At 26.4% G+C, this 14,604-nt stretch overlaps 2 protein-coding genes across 2 annotated transcripts; one reads left to right on the top strand and one right to left on the bottom strand.

Annotated features, from left to right (window-relative positions):
* Positions 1–3,189: 3,189 nt before the first annotated feature.
* Positions 3,190–3,906, top strand: LOC135927093 (uncharacterized). Its single transcript, XM_065463030.1, has 4 exons — positions 3,190–3,382; positions 3,420–3,541; positions 3,583–3,721; positions 3,775–3,906. Exons 1-4 carry the CDS (start codon positions 3,190–3,192, stop codon positions 3,840–3,842), a joined length of 522 nt encoding a protein of 173 aa, XP_065319102.1. The 3' UTR covers positions 3,843–3,906.
* Positions 3,907–8,269: 4,363 nt separating this feature from the next.
* On the bottom strand, positions 8,270–8,988 carry LOC135927153 (single-stranded DNA-binding protein, mitochondrial-like). The gene is made up of 5 exons (XM_065463099.1): positions 8,908–8,988; positions 8,743–8,862; positions 8,612–8,699; positions 8,481–8,569; positions 8,270–8,438 (listed from the first exon to the last, which is right to left on the bottom strand). Exons 1-5 carry the CDS (start codon positions 8,960–8,962, stop codon positions 8,341–8,343), a joined length of 450 nt encoding a protein of 149 aa, XP_065319171.1. The 5' UTR covers positions 8,963–8,988; the 3' UTR covers positions 8,270–8,340.
* Between the last annotated feature and the right edge of the window lie 5,616 nt (positions 8,989–14,604).

Raw genomic sequence — 14,604 nt, 5'->3', positions numbered from 1 at the left:
TCATATAATTTAAATTTTTTATTTTTAAAATATATATATTATATATAATATCAGAAATTTATCTTATTTGTTTGTAATGATTAATTTATTTTTATGTTTCTATTCAAGGTTTGTTTTCACTTTTTTATATATATATATAAATAGATATTTTCATAATTATTTAAATAAAGTTTTATTTTTGGTAAATGTTTATGTTTTATGATATTCACTATTTATTTATTTTTTACTTGTCAAATTCTTATCAAATATTCGTAATATTGTAATCAGCATTTTCACCCAGGGTTTGCCCTACTTCTGTTTAGCGAGACAATACTCCCCGCTCTTAAGCTGCGTTTTTTAGTAAACGCGTTATCTTCAAAGCGTTGCGTTATTACAGCTGATCAATTCTTAAAAATTTAATTTAAGATAAGGTTAAAATAAGAATTATTTTATATAATATTTATGAAAAATCATATATCCTTTTAACATTCGCTAGTATTTTTTTATCGACGCATCGCAACATATGTTTTTCAAATTTTATTATAGCGTCATCATCATAACGCAAAATATTTTTATAAATTTACTACCTAATTTATTGGCTTAATTTTGTGATAACGCAACGCATAAACATAACGCGTTTACTATAAATGAGACCTTATACTCATATTAAAATTAAACACAAATTTTTATTGTCACCAATATAGTAAAATCAAAAATTATTCGCGACACAATCTAATCTTTTTTTTCTTTCTTTCACATATTACATAGCTTAAAATGATAAAATAATTTAATTTTTCTTGATTTAATTTCTTCAAAATTATCGATTGTCATTTTCAAAATAGAATAGCTAGATTACTCAAAATCTATTTTGAGTAAGAGTCAAGACCAAATATGTTTTTATCAGCTTCATTCTAGAGAGGTTTCTCTGAGCACTAGTTTATAGAGATCGGTATCATAACTGAAATTCCTGGGGCATAGAATAGATTAGATTCGGCAATATGAAAACAAGCTTATTTGAACATAATGTTATCATAAAACTTATTTTGGTCTATCATATTTTCTCAAATGAGAGTAAAATAAAGTTAACTTCTTTAAAAAGGTAGGAACTAATATATATCTGTCCACATTAGTGAATGGTAGTGAGAATACTTTGATGATCAAAACGGTCTTAGATTTAGTTTATCTCTCTATGATACATATAATAAAATATTCTAATTTTTTGGAAGGTTGGCATTTATATTATTTTCCACTTTTCTAAAGAGATTTTATTTCAAAAAATGGTCTCTCAGTTTCTAATTGATCAGCCAATTCTCAAGTTGTTATAAGTATAGTGTCGATTGTCAACCCCTAAATTTCTGCTAGGATAATTTTTTTTTAAGTGTAACACTGGTAGACAAATACTATTTTACTATTTTTGATAATTCTCCAAAATATTCCTTATTAAAATTCATCATAAAATATTCCTTATTAAAATTCATCATAAATAACATTAGGAGGGGGGTCATTTTTATTTTAGAATAAAATGCATTGTCATTGTAACATGATAGTAGCGGATGACCAGAAGTAAATATAACTTATAAATTAATTGAATAAAAACCCTTTTAATTGTTAAACCTTATAACAAACAGATTAAAGAAATAGTATCAAAATTTCATTTAAGTGTAGTCACTTAGAATAAAAGACTGAATTTGGTGTAAGTGCAAAAGAAAGAGCCGTATAATGAAAGCAGGAATGGCACATAATTGGTCAGGGATGTCGTTGGTTTTTTACAAAAGGAGGTACTAAAATATGTTATGTCTATTTTTTGCTCTATATAATTTATGAGGTACTTTGCCCCCATACACCCTTTAGCGGGCTTTCAGCACCCTTTTGCCTAGATATCTTTCAGGTTTTTGTTTCCATTCCACTATAATTAACAATAATATGCATATATTCGCTAATCCAAATAATATAACAAATTTAAAATCTAACCCAATGTTTTACTCTCTCTCATAGCTAATAAATTTTCTATTTTAGATTTTCTTATCCAAAAAAATTTGAGGAATATATTTTTACCAAGTTTGTCCTTTTATTTCGCATTTTTTCAGAAATAAATGGAGAATTAAAAAAAGGGATTAATTTAATAAACAATAAAAAAAAATTGGAAAATAAGAATAACTTTTTGTATATTCAAATTCTTACTTTTTTTCTTTTTTTTTCTTTTTTTTTCTTTCTTTCTATCAAGGCAAAAATGAATATATTATAATTTATAGAATAATATATTATGATTTTTCCCCATTTTGTTTTTGCTTAAGGCAGGAAATAATAAAAATAAATGATTAAGATTAATGCATAAGAAGCTATTTAAATAAAATATTTATGTATTTGTTTATATGGTTATAGAAATTTGGTTAATTTAAAAAAAATACCGTGCACTATTCCATTTTTCAAAAATATTGCTAATTTTAAAAAAGAGGGTGCTTACTAAAACTAGTTGCACCCCGGCGATATATAGATACCTATAACCACTAATAATGGTTGCTATCCCAGTAACGGCTAATTGTCGATTTTCAAAAACGGTTAACTCAATATTTCATCCAAAAAAATATTACGCAACCCTGAAGATTTTGCTCAGAGAAAGGACAAAGGTCTAGACATATATTATCGATATCTCGAGGCTCAGACAATATTTTTCTGGCTAAAATATTAAGATAGCTGTTTAAAAAATGGGCTCAAAACGAGCCGTTTAACAACATTACCAGTCAGCAGTGAATTGTCTGGGGGGGGGGGGCTACTTTCTCAAATTAAATTCAGAATACCCCCAGCTTGTTCTTATATGAAAAATATAAATAATTTAATTACATAGAATGTTATAGGGTTTTCATAAATTTCTGTTTTTAACACATCTTTAAAATTTAAACCATTTTATAGACCCGTTTTTAATTTTGATAAACTCATATTAATTTAAATTCCAACATGTAGCACAATAATTGTCTAAAAATAGACGTTTATGAAACTTTTATAAAGTGTTGTTAAAAGGCTCGTTTTTCAAACACGAGTATCCCAATAATTTAGTCAAAAATATTACCCATGTCTGGATAATTTGCTCATAGATGGTAGAAAGGTTTTGATATCTATTAACGAAATCTCGAGGCTTATTGGGTTAGTCATTTTTAAAATATCGAGCCTTTTAACAAGACTACTTCGTCACCTTATACTCTATATGTCAGAATGACATCAATCTTAATTTTCGCTTCTGAAGTTAACTATATTAAAATATTTATCGATTTTGAAATTTTGGGTAAAATGCAAGATGGTAAAATGCAAGATGGTAAAATGCAAGATGGTAAAATGCATGATTCGACCTCTGGATCTTTAAATACTATTGCGTTGCTCGATATTCTTAAAGATTACAAACCCGCAGGTTTTTTTTAAAAAATGCATATTTGATGTTTTAATAGGTATAAATAAGCATTTTAATTGTATGGAAATTATAAATAAATATTCGGAAAAAATTCTAAAGCCAGTTTTTGCTGACGACATATGGGACAAATTGAGTCAATTTTATGATCTAGATGCATGTGTAAATAGAATACTATCGTTATAAATCTATCTAAATCCTAGGATGAAAGAGCAAGAATGCCATTTTCACTTGAACCTAAAGATTTTTCACTACCCCAAGAAGATTATGGCTTATTAATAAAAAAGTATTCATCCAGACAAAATAGGAAAAGCACTCCAACTCTAAAAGTGGATGATAAAGGTTAATATTATTTATTGTAAAGTTAAAATTTATGTTGCTCTAATTACACAAAGATATTAATATTTCCATCAAAAGAAGAAAAACAGGAAGTGGTTATAAAAAATCATCAAAAAATGTTTGACTATTCATTTGCATTTAACTAATTAGATTATGTGATATAACGTTATTCTATGTATAGATTGTAGATGATAAAGATAAAAATTGTTTTGTTCAAATTACAATTTTTTGAAGTTCAATTCTATTTATATAATATAAATAATATTAAATATAGATTATGTTTATTTTTGAGAAAATAATACAATTTTTTTTAAAACATTACAAAAATAAACTTAATTTAGGGTCATTTTATTCATTTATATTAGGAAATTGAATTTTATCAAATTATTAATGTCTAGGCTAGCTAATTTAAAATTTTTTAACCAAAAACAGATTTGTTGTAATTGTCAAGCTTGACCCAAATTTTATTTACAAATTGCCCAGCTTTATATATAATTTTTAAATTTGCCTTAACTATGGGTCTGACTTTGAACAGGTATATACCTACAACCAATACACTAGAAAAATATATTTTCCATAACTGGATTAATATGAAATGCCAAAAGGACCTTTGTGTTCCACTTTCGATATAATAGCATTTCATCAAAATAATTATCATTTAACTAAATATGATTTTTAATTTTTTTTATATTTCTTTCTTTATTATTTAGTTTGCATTCCAATTTATAAATTTGTTTAAATAAAAATCAATAGAACATTACTGATGTTTCTGGCCTTAGTAAAAAATTCCTTGGTTTATTTAGGAGAATGAGAAATACATAAATTTATATATTGGTGGGAACATGAAATGATTTAAGAACTAAACTATATTAACAATGTTGGAACTAAAAGTGCCCCAATAAATTATAAAAAAGCTGTAATACATTGGATTATAAATAAAATTCATTTTAAAAGGTGTTGGCTACTTCAGAGTATTGACAAATGCTGATGAAAATTTTTAAAAAACCAACACCACCAATTGAGACTTTGGTGCAGATATAACTATAAGAATTGTGTCGATTGACTCCACACTTTATCTATTTACTGTTGTATATCGATAAAATATTCTTTGTCTTTCTATGTTTGAATTATGAGCTTGTATTCAAAGAAAACACAGCTATTATGTGCAAATTATAATGTTCAGGGATAATATTCTTTTTGGGGAAAAATGGATCATTATTTTACTCTGCATTGTTTGGCCACTTAGAACCATTTTTAATATGAAAGAAATGTCCCTATTATTATTATATATGTTCTTATTAGATAATAAAATAATCAATGCAATGTGTATTACATATATCAAATAGCTATCTTTCATTGCACATACCTCATTTTAATATTTTCGAATATTGAACCACATTTTGATTATTTTTGTTCTGGTTAAGCATTATTTCAGTGATTTAAAATAGCTCTTAACATTTTCATAACTGAGTTATTTTCTCAATTTTTATTTTTTCGTCAAATATAATGAATGGGAAAAGCTACAAATATTTGGATTTTAGGAATAATCTCAAAAAAAAGTTATATAATCTTCCCAGAATAATTTGCAAAATATAATTTTATTTTGAAAAAGAGGATATTTTTAAGTAACATGGAAATATATAATGGACATATTTTTAGACATATCAAAAGAAAACATTTACACAAAACCCAACTAACTTTTCAAACACAAAATCTTCTTCCAGACAATATTTTTATTTTACAATTCAAATCCAAGAATAATATGATTATTTCAAAAAAAAAAAATTAAAATAACTCATATATATTGACTGACGTTCATTTAAAAAAATATTATTTTTCCCAGATTTTTATTGAACAACTGCGTACAAACATGTTCTCTTTATATGAGGCTTCAGGTAACCCTATCATTAATCAAGATTAGTGGTAGTTTGCCATTTTGTATACATGAGAAAACATCAATAATTTAATCACATTAAAAAGTAACTGACTAAACTATACTTTTAAAAGTAGCTGTCTAGTTACATTTGGAGTCTGCTACTCCTTAAAGGTTGACACAAAAATTACTATAAGGTCAACTATTGTATTTAATAATATTATCAATATGGGATTTAAATAGCTAATATAAATAATACATTTTATTTACATAATTTTTAATTTGTATCTTTGAAAATTAATTTAATTACATTATTTTGAAAGACCAGTTACAGTTAAATTTCAAAAATAATTTATATAATCTTTTTTTATTTAACAAATTTTAATCAAAGGAATTTAAATGAAAATATGATTTAATTTAAGAAATAACACTAAAAAAATTATACCAATGTCAATCAATTAGGTATGATAGGCGGGGCTTATTGACCCAGGTATAGATATGCAGTTAGATCGACAGATTTCGATTGATAATATATGTCGAAGGTAAAATCTTTCTTCTGTTTGAATAATTTTAGAGCTTTTGATCCAAATGACCCATAGGTGCCTGAAACTATTGGAGCAAACAAAACATTATTAAGATGGCTATATTTATTTGTTTTTGTGTTTTCCGCTTTCGTGATGGAGTTGACAGAAAAAGATCTGGCAAAACGATCTATACACGTATAATCCCAAGCGAGAAGTAAGCCTTGGTTCCAAGGGACTAGCTTTATACTATCCGGTCAGGTTTGAATATCATGGCTGAGGCCAATGGGTTCCAGCGTTGAAGGAATATTTATGGATTTCAAGGTTCTATTGATTGAATTAGTCTGTTTGAAAAACGACGCGTGTGGTGTCCAAGACTATCGATGTGAGTTTCACATAGGACATATGATGTAGAGAGGTGAGTTCTTCATTGGTTAACAAGCCTAGATTAGAACTAGGTATAGTTTATAACCATTCATATCCGAGATGACATATGGGTGAAGCCGATATTATTTGATCTGGCAAAAGAGACGTATTGTTATTATTGGGGCTGGGTTTAAGTGGAAAAAGAATGACGGGGATTTTCTTTGATTTGAAGTGTAAGTATTCGACGCAATGCTGCATCAATGGTAATATCCAGTATCTTTGTCTTTTAGAAATAGGATATGAGCGGTTTGGGACATTTTTCTCCAGGGGTCTAGTGCTGTCACATGGTGTGGGTCGATAGTATCCTTGTGTAAATCGGAATTTAGCAACTGAAGATAAAAAGGCTGAAATGCACAGGGATATGCGGGATTGAATTCCTATACCCCCTAGCTTTGGTGGAAGTGCAGCTTCCATTCAGGAGGATGATGAGAATTTGATGTTTAAAATAGATTCAAGTAAATGGACTTTGACATCTAATAATGTTTCTGGGGACGTTAAAATTGTCGATGAACGGAATGCATGTAAAATCTTTGTAATGGATAGAAAATTTTGAAGTAAATATTCTATAAAATTTGGCTAGGAATTTATCTATAAAATGAAATATAGTATTTTCTCATCCAATGGGTGAACCAAGTGGGTAAATCTAGTTTTGTCCACTATAATAAAATTTTCGGGTGGGCAGTAAAATTCAAAGGGCTAATAAAACGTAGATTGATTAGTTTTACTATATATACTTTTATTCATAACAAATGACTAATAAAAGGCTTCGTCTGGTGAATGTTTCAGCTGGTGGTATTAAAATTATATTTTACTCAAGCAAGGAATTTTTTCTAACAGTTGGCAGTCAGTATAGTAGTAAAATCTTAACAATAATCAACTAATATTGTTTTAGTCAAGTTTATCAAAGAATGGTTGTAACAAGTAATATACATGTAACTACATTTTATATATACTTATTAATTAAATTGGTGTTCTAATATATATTATTGTAGAATGCAATCTAAAATAATTTAATGGGAATACATTATATTTCCCCTCTATTAATTATTTATTGGATATTATAATTTTTATTAAAAACAATAATTTTCTAGTTCTAGCTAATTCAAATTTTTTTTAAAAATCTTTTGTATATTATTAATAACTGTCATCTTTCTGTGAGTTAGTAAGAATGTTTCAATATACATCTGTGGATCATCTCATATTGACGTTTTACCATTTTTTTGGTTTTTAATATATAGTAACATGAGATTTTCCCTTTTTATAGATGAATTGCACTCCTTAATTAAAATTTAGAATTTTCTTGAATCCATTATTTGTACTTTTCATTTTTTTTAAATATTTAACATTATCATTTTGAATTTTCATTCATTAAAATTATTTATATTAATTTTTTCATCATCCCATGGAGATTTCTTCAATATTAATAATTCCAAGTTGGGTATATTTAAGAAATCTCCTTGATCCCAATTTTATTTAAATTTTCAAACTTTATATTTTTTTTATCACAAAATTTTTCTAAATATTTTATATCATTTTATACTTTAAAATAATATTTGATCACTGTTATAATATATTTTATAAAAATTGCAATTTTGTGCTACCTTATTTTTGTCTATTGAGCAAGTAAGCAATAGAGATAAAATATTTTCATAATCGTATTGATAAGGGATATAATATTTTCATAGGTATCAACAAAGAATAAAAATATTTTTTAATTGTGTAATAATTAGACAATGATTAATATCATACAAATTTGAGATATATATTTTACATATTAACACAATTATTCATCATCAAAATATTTATAACTCTTCTAATTTCTTTTCTTCAATTAATTCATCATCCAAAATTTGTTCAGAAGAACGGGAAGATTGAGTATCAGAAATTAATATTATATCATCTGAAATACCATTTATATTTTATTAATTTTTTATTTTATAACCTGCAATAATGGATGTAAGGGTAATTGTATTTCCATTAGTATCCACTATATCTTTATAACTTAAATAACCTTGAATATGCATTCTTTGTCTATATACTATTAAATTAAATGCAAAATTCATTTTAATTTACCCTTTTTTATAATATTTTTCTAAAATATCTTTGAGAAATGGTTTAAAAGCATATATTCGATGCCATTGGGATTTTTGATCCCATATTCCTTAATTAAGCAAAAATGTAACGAATTATAAAAATATAAATACCTTCAGGGTTTTTAAAGCGTGATTGCGTACATAACGAAAAAACTGCAAATGGTTTTTCAGGTGGCCCTCTTATTTCTACATTTTTTCCAGTTCTTCCTAGTAGTATTACATTATTAAAGGCTAAATTAGTAATAACAATTAATTATTTAATTATATTTATAATACATTTCTCAAAATTTCGGGAAGAAGGATGAAACTTTCGGATTGAGTTGAGAAACATAATTAAGAAATTACAGGTTTGCTTGACAATATGTTATGACTGACATTGTTCATGCTTATTTTTTTTTAAATTTTAAAAATTTTATTTTGATAATATTGAAATTGGTATAATTTAAAAAAAATGATAAAACACTAAAATATTAAAACAACTATATGAAAATATGTAAAAATATATAAAATTACTAAATAAAAGTATATATTATTAGTATCGAAGGCTTTAAAAAGAGCTTAATTTAATAATGAAAATGTACCTAAAAACAAGTTTATTTGTGTTTAAAAATTTCCAATTAAAGTTTGTCTAAGAAATAAGTATTCGTGATATTCGTTTGTTAATCTAAAAAAATTTCGTGATAAACTTTTTAAAAAAATAGTGTGATGAATTGCCGTTATTGAAATGACTATTGGCTGAAATATAAAGTTATTTAATTTTAAATATTTATTAATTTTTTATTCCCAACAAGTAAGAAAGTTTGTATTAGTTGATGAAGGAAAGGATGATATACAGGTTGCATCCCAAATAAGGGATTTCCCATTGGATGTTCAGGTTAAGCCATCAACTCTGAGGCCGTCCTGTAATGAGAGGTTGGTAAAGGATATTGCGTATTTTAGCATTATTAAAAGCGCTATGTATGATTTTATTAATTGCTTTATGTCTGAGATAGCGACCTTGGCTGTGGGTGCAGTTTAGACCGTGTCTGGCGTTAGGTTGAACGGGTAGGCTTCATTAGTGGCAAGAGTGTGATTGTGTAAACGATCATCCAAGTCTAAAGCCTATAGTAACTCTCAGTTGACTCAATTGCTGCTGATATAAATCATCATGGGGAGTTATGAATGATAAAATCGCAGAATTGAGTGATAGGCGATTTGATATAAATAGAGAAAGGGAAAGTAGTACTAAGGAAATCAAGTCAATATCCTAGTTTAGCGCGTAATTGGGCTAGGTACCAATTAAAGTCTGTTAATGAAAGGAAGAGGATCCTTTCTATAAAGGTCTTTAAGTGTTTTATTTTATATTTGATATGTTAATTTTAATATATAAACTATATTAATAAAAATTTACAAATAAAAAAAAGAAAAAGAAATGTTGTTATATTATTAAGAAAGGAGGTAAGTGAGTTAAAAAAAATTATTGAAATTATGAGATTTTAAAAATGTTTGGAAGTAAGAAGGTCTATAGCCATCCGGGCCAGTAAATTCACTTATTGTATCGCAAATATCTTGGTTTTTAATTATGAATGGGGGGATATTGATTGATAGAAATGCATACTTTTAAAACAGTTTTTAAGTTATTTTAGTTTTCTAAATAAATGCTAAGTTTTATTATTTTAAATTCGCAGTTTTACTACTTTACCCTTTACATTCAATAAACTACATCAGATACCAAGCGAAGCACAAGGATTTTATGCTAGTTTTTATCAAACTACGTGGTTTGATTAGGACGAAACATCAATGATAAGAGCTAGTGCTTTCATTACATTGTTAAATTAGTGTACATTTTCAGAAATTAAAATTGTAATGAATGAAATCATTGCAAAATAAAATTAATAACCTATAATAAAAAACTTATATTTAAAATTAATAACCTATAATAAAAAACTTATATTTAAAAATAATATAATAACCTATAATAAAAAACTTATATTTAAAATTAAATACGTTTAAACAATAAATAAATGAATACCAGAAATGGTATATTAGTCAAAGTATAAAACCTCTATTATTTTGATATGAAATATTACTGAATTATTTGCATGAGAAAAATATATAAAAATCTTGTTTATACTTATTCTTCTAAAATATTTTATGTGCTTATATTTTAATTAAATAATTTCTTATATCAGATGCATAATTTCCAAAGAGGTGATTTATTTTATTATATATAAAAGAAATTCTAATATCATTTTTTAGATTTTACCATTGAGTTTTACTTGATTTTAAAAGAATAGTTTATAATATTCAAAGCTTTGAGAAAGAAATTTATTTCAAATTTATTTGATAATTATTAAGATGAAAAATTGAGGATGATAAATTAATTTAATAAAATATATAGTATAATCATTATAAAAATAAAAAATAAAACTAACAATTTTAAAAAGGAGGAAAAAGTCAAAATATAAAGTAGTAATTATACAACTATTTTTCTTATCTTTATTACAGATTTCACTATTTATACTAACTATAATTAAAATTTACATACTGCCAATAATAATTTTAAATAATTGTCCTTCTATATTGTAATAAATTAATAAAATATTATTTATAGATATTATATATAAAAATAGAATAGTATATTCGAAAATCAATTAATATATAAATTTGATGTTTGAAATAAATTGAAATATAAAGTAGTCGTATTGTTTAGAAATTAGTAGTTGGTATTACTACAAATGGCGACGATAAATGGAGAAAATAATTCCTTAAATGGAGATAATAATTCCTTAAATGGAGAAAATAATTAATTAAATGGAGATACAAAAAATAAAATAGCGGATTTATCTACGATTAAATTTGATAAATTCCAGTTATACTTCAATCTATAGATACTTTTCTCAATGGGAAGCCAGTTTTCGGTTAAAAAACGTAGCCCATTTGAATGTCAATATAAAGATATATTTTTAACATTTTTTGGCAATAGTTGGTTTAAGCGTTTTTGTTATCCTGATTCGATTGAAACTTTATCTTTTAAGGAAATTAAGTCAATATGTTTTAAACTTTAAACCGACGTCTTTGCTTCTAGATTTGATTTCGTTAGATTACGGAGAATAATTGAAACCATAACTGAATTTGCAGATAAAATTAGAACAATTGGCAAGCGTTATCATTATCTTAATGATATTGACGAGCATTTACGTGATCAGTTTATGGTTGGCTAGGAAATACCGGGATTGGAAAGAGATCTTAGAGCTCTATATCCCGACGGTCTTGATAGAGATAATAATGTATTGAATTTTCAATTTATTCTTGATCTGTCATTAGTTTCTGAGCAAGAAGATAAAAAAATGGCAAATAAAAATATGCCTGTTGTTAATAAGATAAATAATAATAACAAAAGAAATGATAATAATTATAAAAATCCAATTAAAACGACGGCTACATTTGATAAAGGCTATAATAAAGTCAGGTATAATAATACATTTGATAAAGAGAATAATAAATATAATAATGATAAAGATTATAATAAACTTAAATGTTATAAATGTGGTTTTATTCATAACCGAGAAGTGAGATGTCCAGCTACAAATGCAGCATCTAATAAATGGCTGTAAATCAAAGAATTCAAATTTATAAGAGTGTCATCAAGTGATTCTATTCATTATATTTGGAAGATTCAACAAAATCGAGATAATCGAGCAAAACTAACTGCAGAGATAAATGGGTTAGATGTTGAATTTGATTTTTACACTGGTGCACAAGCGTCATTGATAGGAATTGATATATGGACAAGTATTGGATGACCAAAAATTAGGCCAACCAGTCCATTGACTGCATATGGTGATCATCCGTTAGACGTTAAGGGCGAGACCCAAGTAAATGTTAGGATTGGATCACAAACAAGCTATCAGTTGTAATAATGAATACAACTGGGGTGCCACTTTTCGGTTTACCATGGACTATAGCATTCAATTTAGAAATGCCTCGTCAGGTTATGATTAAACAAGTACGCAATTTGGTCAAAAATATTGAAAAAGAAAAATGTTGCATAACACTAGATTCTAGAATTCAAGATTTGATTAATAAACACCAAGAAATTTCGGAAGAGAATCAAGATTCTAAACATGCTTTGGATATTCGAAGAATTAATTTGGATGATATGCAATTGTCAGAAAATACTCTATGAAAAGAGTCAAAGCAAGATTTAATATTAAAAAAAGTAGCAATACATATTCAGCATGGCGAAACTTTGATCGTCATAAGGATAAAGAAATAGTTAATTTTTATAATCAACGGGAAGAGATTTCTGTCGATCGTGATATTATACTATAGAATGGAATGGGCGATTGGTTATTCCTAATAAATTAAGAAATGCAGTGTTAGGAATGATTCACTTGGGACATCCTGAGGAAAATGTAATGAAATCTATTTTTAGATTGAATTGTTGGTGGCCCAGATGTGATGTTGATATAGAAGATTTTATCAAAATATGTTCTGGATTCCAGAAAAATAGACCTATTATTTAAGAAGTACCTCTATATTGGACTGTTGGGAAGGAATCTTGGGAGCGAATCCATATTGATTTTGCTGAACCAATAGATTCCCGATATTAGCTAATTGGTGTCGATTCCTACTCCAAATGGTTATAAGCTGATCTAATGCAGAATACCTCTGCTGATGCTATGATAAAACGACTAAAAAAATGGTTTGCTAGGTTTGGAATACCCAAGTACATTTTGTCAGACAATGGACCACAATTCTTATCTAGGGAATTCCGTAGGTATTGTGATTTAAATAACATACGTCATATATGTTCGGCACCCTATCATCCAAAAACTAATGGATTAGCTGAACGTACAATGCGAACTTTGAAAGGTCGGTATTAGACGAGGGATTCATTTAGTGATCCTGAAGAAGCTATGACACAGGTTATAACAACCTACCGATTGGGAGAGCATAGCTCCACAGGGAGATCTCTTGCTAAAATTATGTTTGGGAGGCAACTGAAAACAAGTCTGTATTGGATCCGACCAAATGCCGAACAAGAAATAGTAAAGGCCAATGATAGACAAAGTCTTCATCATGATTTACATTCAAAGGAAAGACAATTTGAAATCTCACAACCTATATGGTTAAATAATGAAAATACCAATGGTTGGAGAGAGGGAGTAATTAAAGAAAGAATAAGACTATATTCTTATATTGTTGAATCTTCCGGGAAAACATTATGGAAGTATGCAGATCAGTTAAGAAATCGTTTAGTTATCACTAATCATGAAAGTTTTGGAAGTTACAGAAATGGTTGTGCCAGTGAATGAAGCAAATGCAAACATAAATACCACATTACGTTGTTCATCAAGTAACCGTATACCTACAAAGAGGTTTATTGAATAAATCTAACTTTAAAATGTTTGAAGGAAATGTAATAAATTAATAAAATATTATTTATAGATATTATATAAAAATAGAATAGAATATTCGAAAATCAATTAATATATAAATTTGATGTTTGAAATAAATTGAAATATAAATTAGAAGCTGTATTGTTTATAAATTAGTATTTGGTAACTGCATATATGATTATGATCCACATATTTTAATTACCTTTACAATTTTGATTTCAAATTATTAATTTTATGATTATAATCCAAACATTTTAATTACCTTTACAATTTTGATATTCAAATTAATAATCTTTTCTTTCAATGCACATCTTTGACATAGTTAAAAATAAATTATATATAAATAATAGATTTCGTCAATGAATATAATAATAGAGTTTTTATTCTTAATATTCACCATATAGAAATTTCATGTACTCATAAAATAGATTTTATATTACTCGCAATAAATAAGCATATTATAATTCCCAAAACTCAGAGTATTTTAATAAAAACGTAATAAATAATATTTAATCACAACATAATATGAAATACTACTTTTATATCAAAAAATCGAGAATGTGAAAGAATTCATTTTTAGAAGATTTTT

The sequence above is a fragment of the Gordionus sp. m RMFG-2023 genome, chromosome 3 (genome assembly GCF_954871325.1).
Source record: "Gordionus sp. m RMFG-2023 chromosome 3, tfGorSpeb1-WG-v2, whole genome shotgun sequence".
NCBI classification, from domain to species: domain Eukaryota; kingdom Metazoa; phylum Nematomorpha; class Gordioida; order Chordodea; family Parachordodidae; genus Gordionus; species Gordionus sp. m RMFG-2023.
This window is presented reverse-complemented; position numbering and strand designations above follow the sequence as displayed.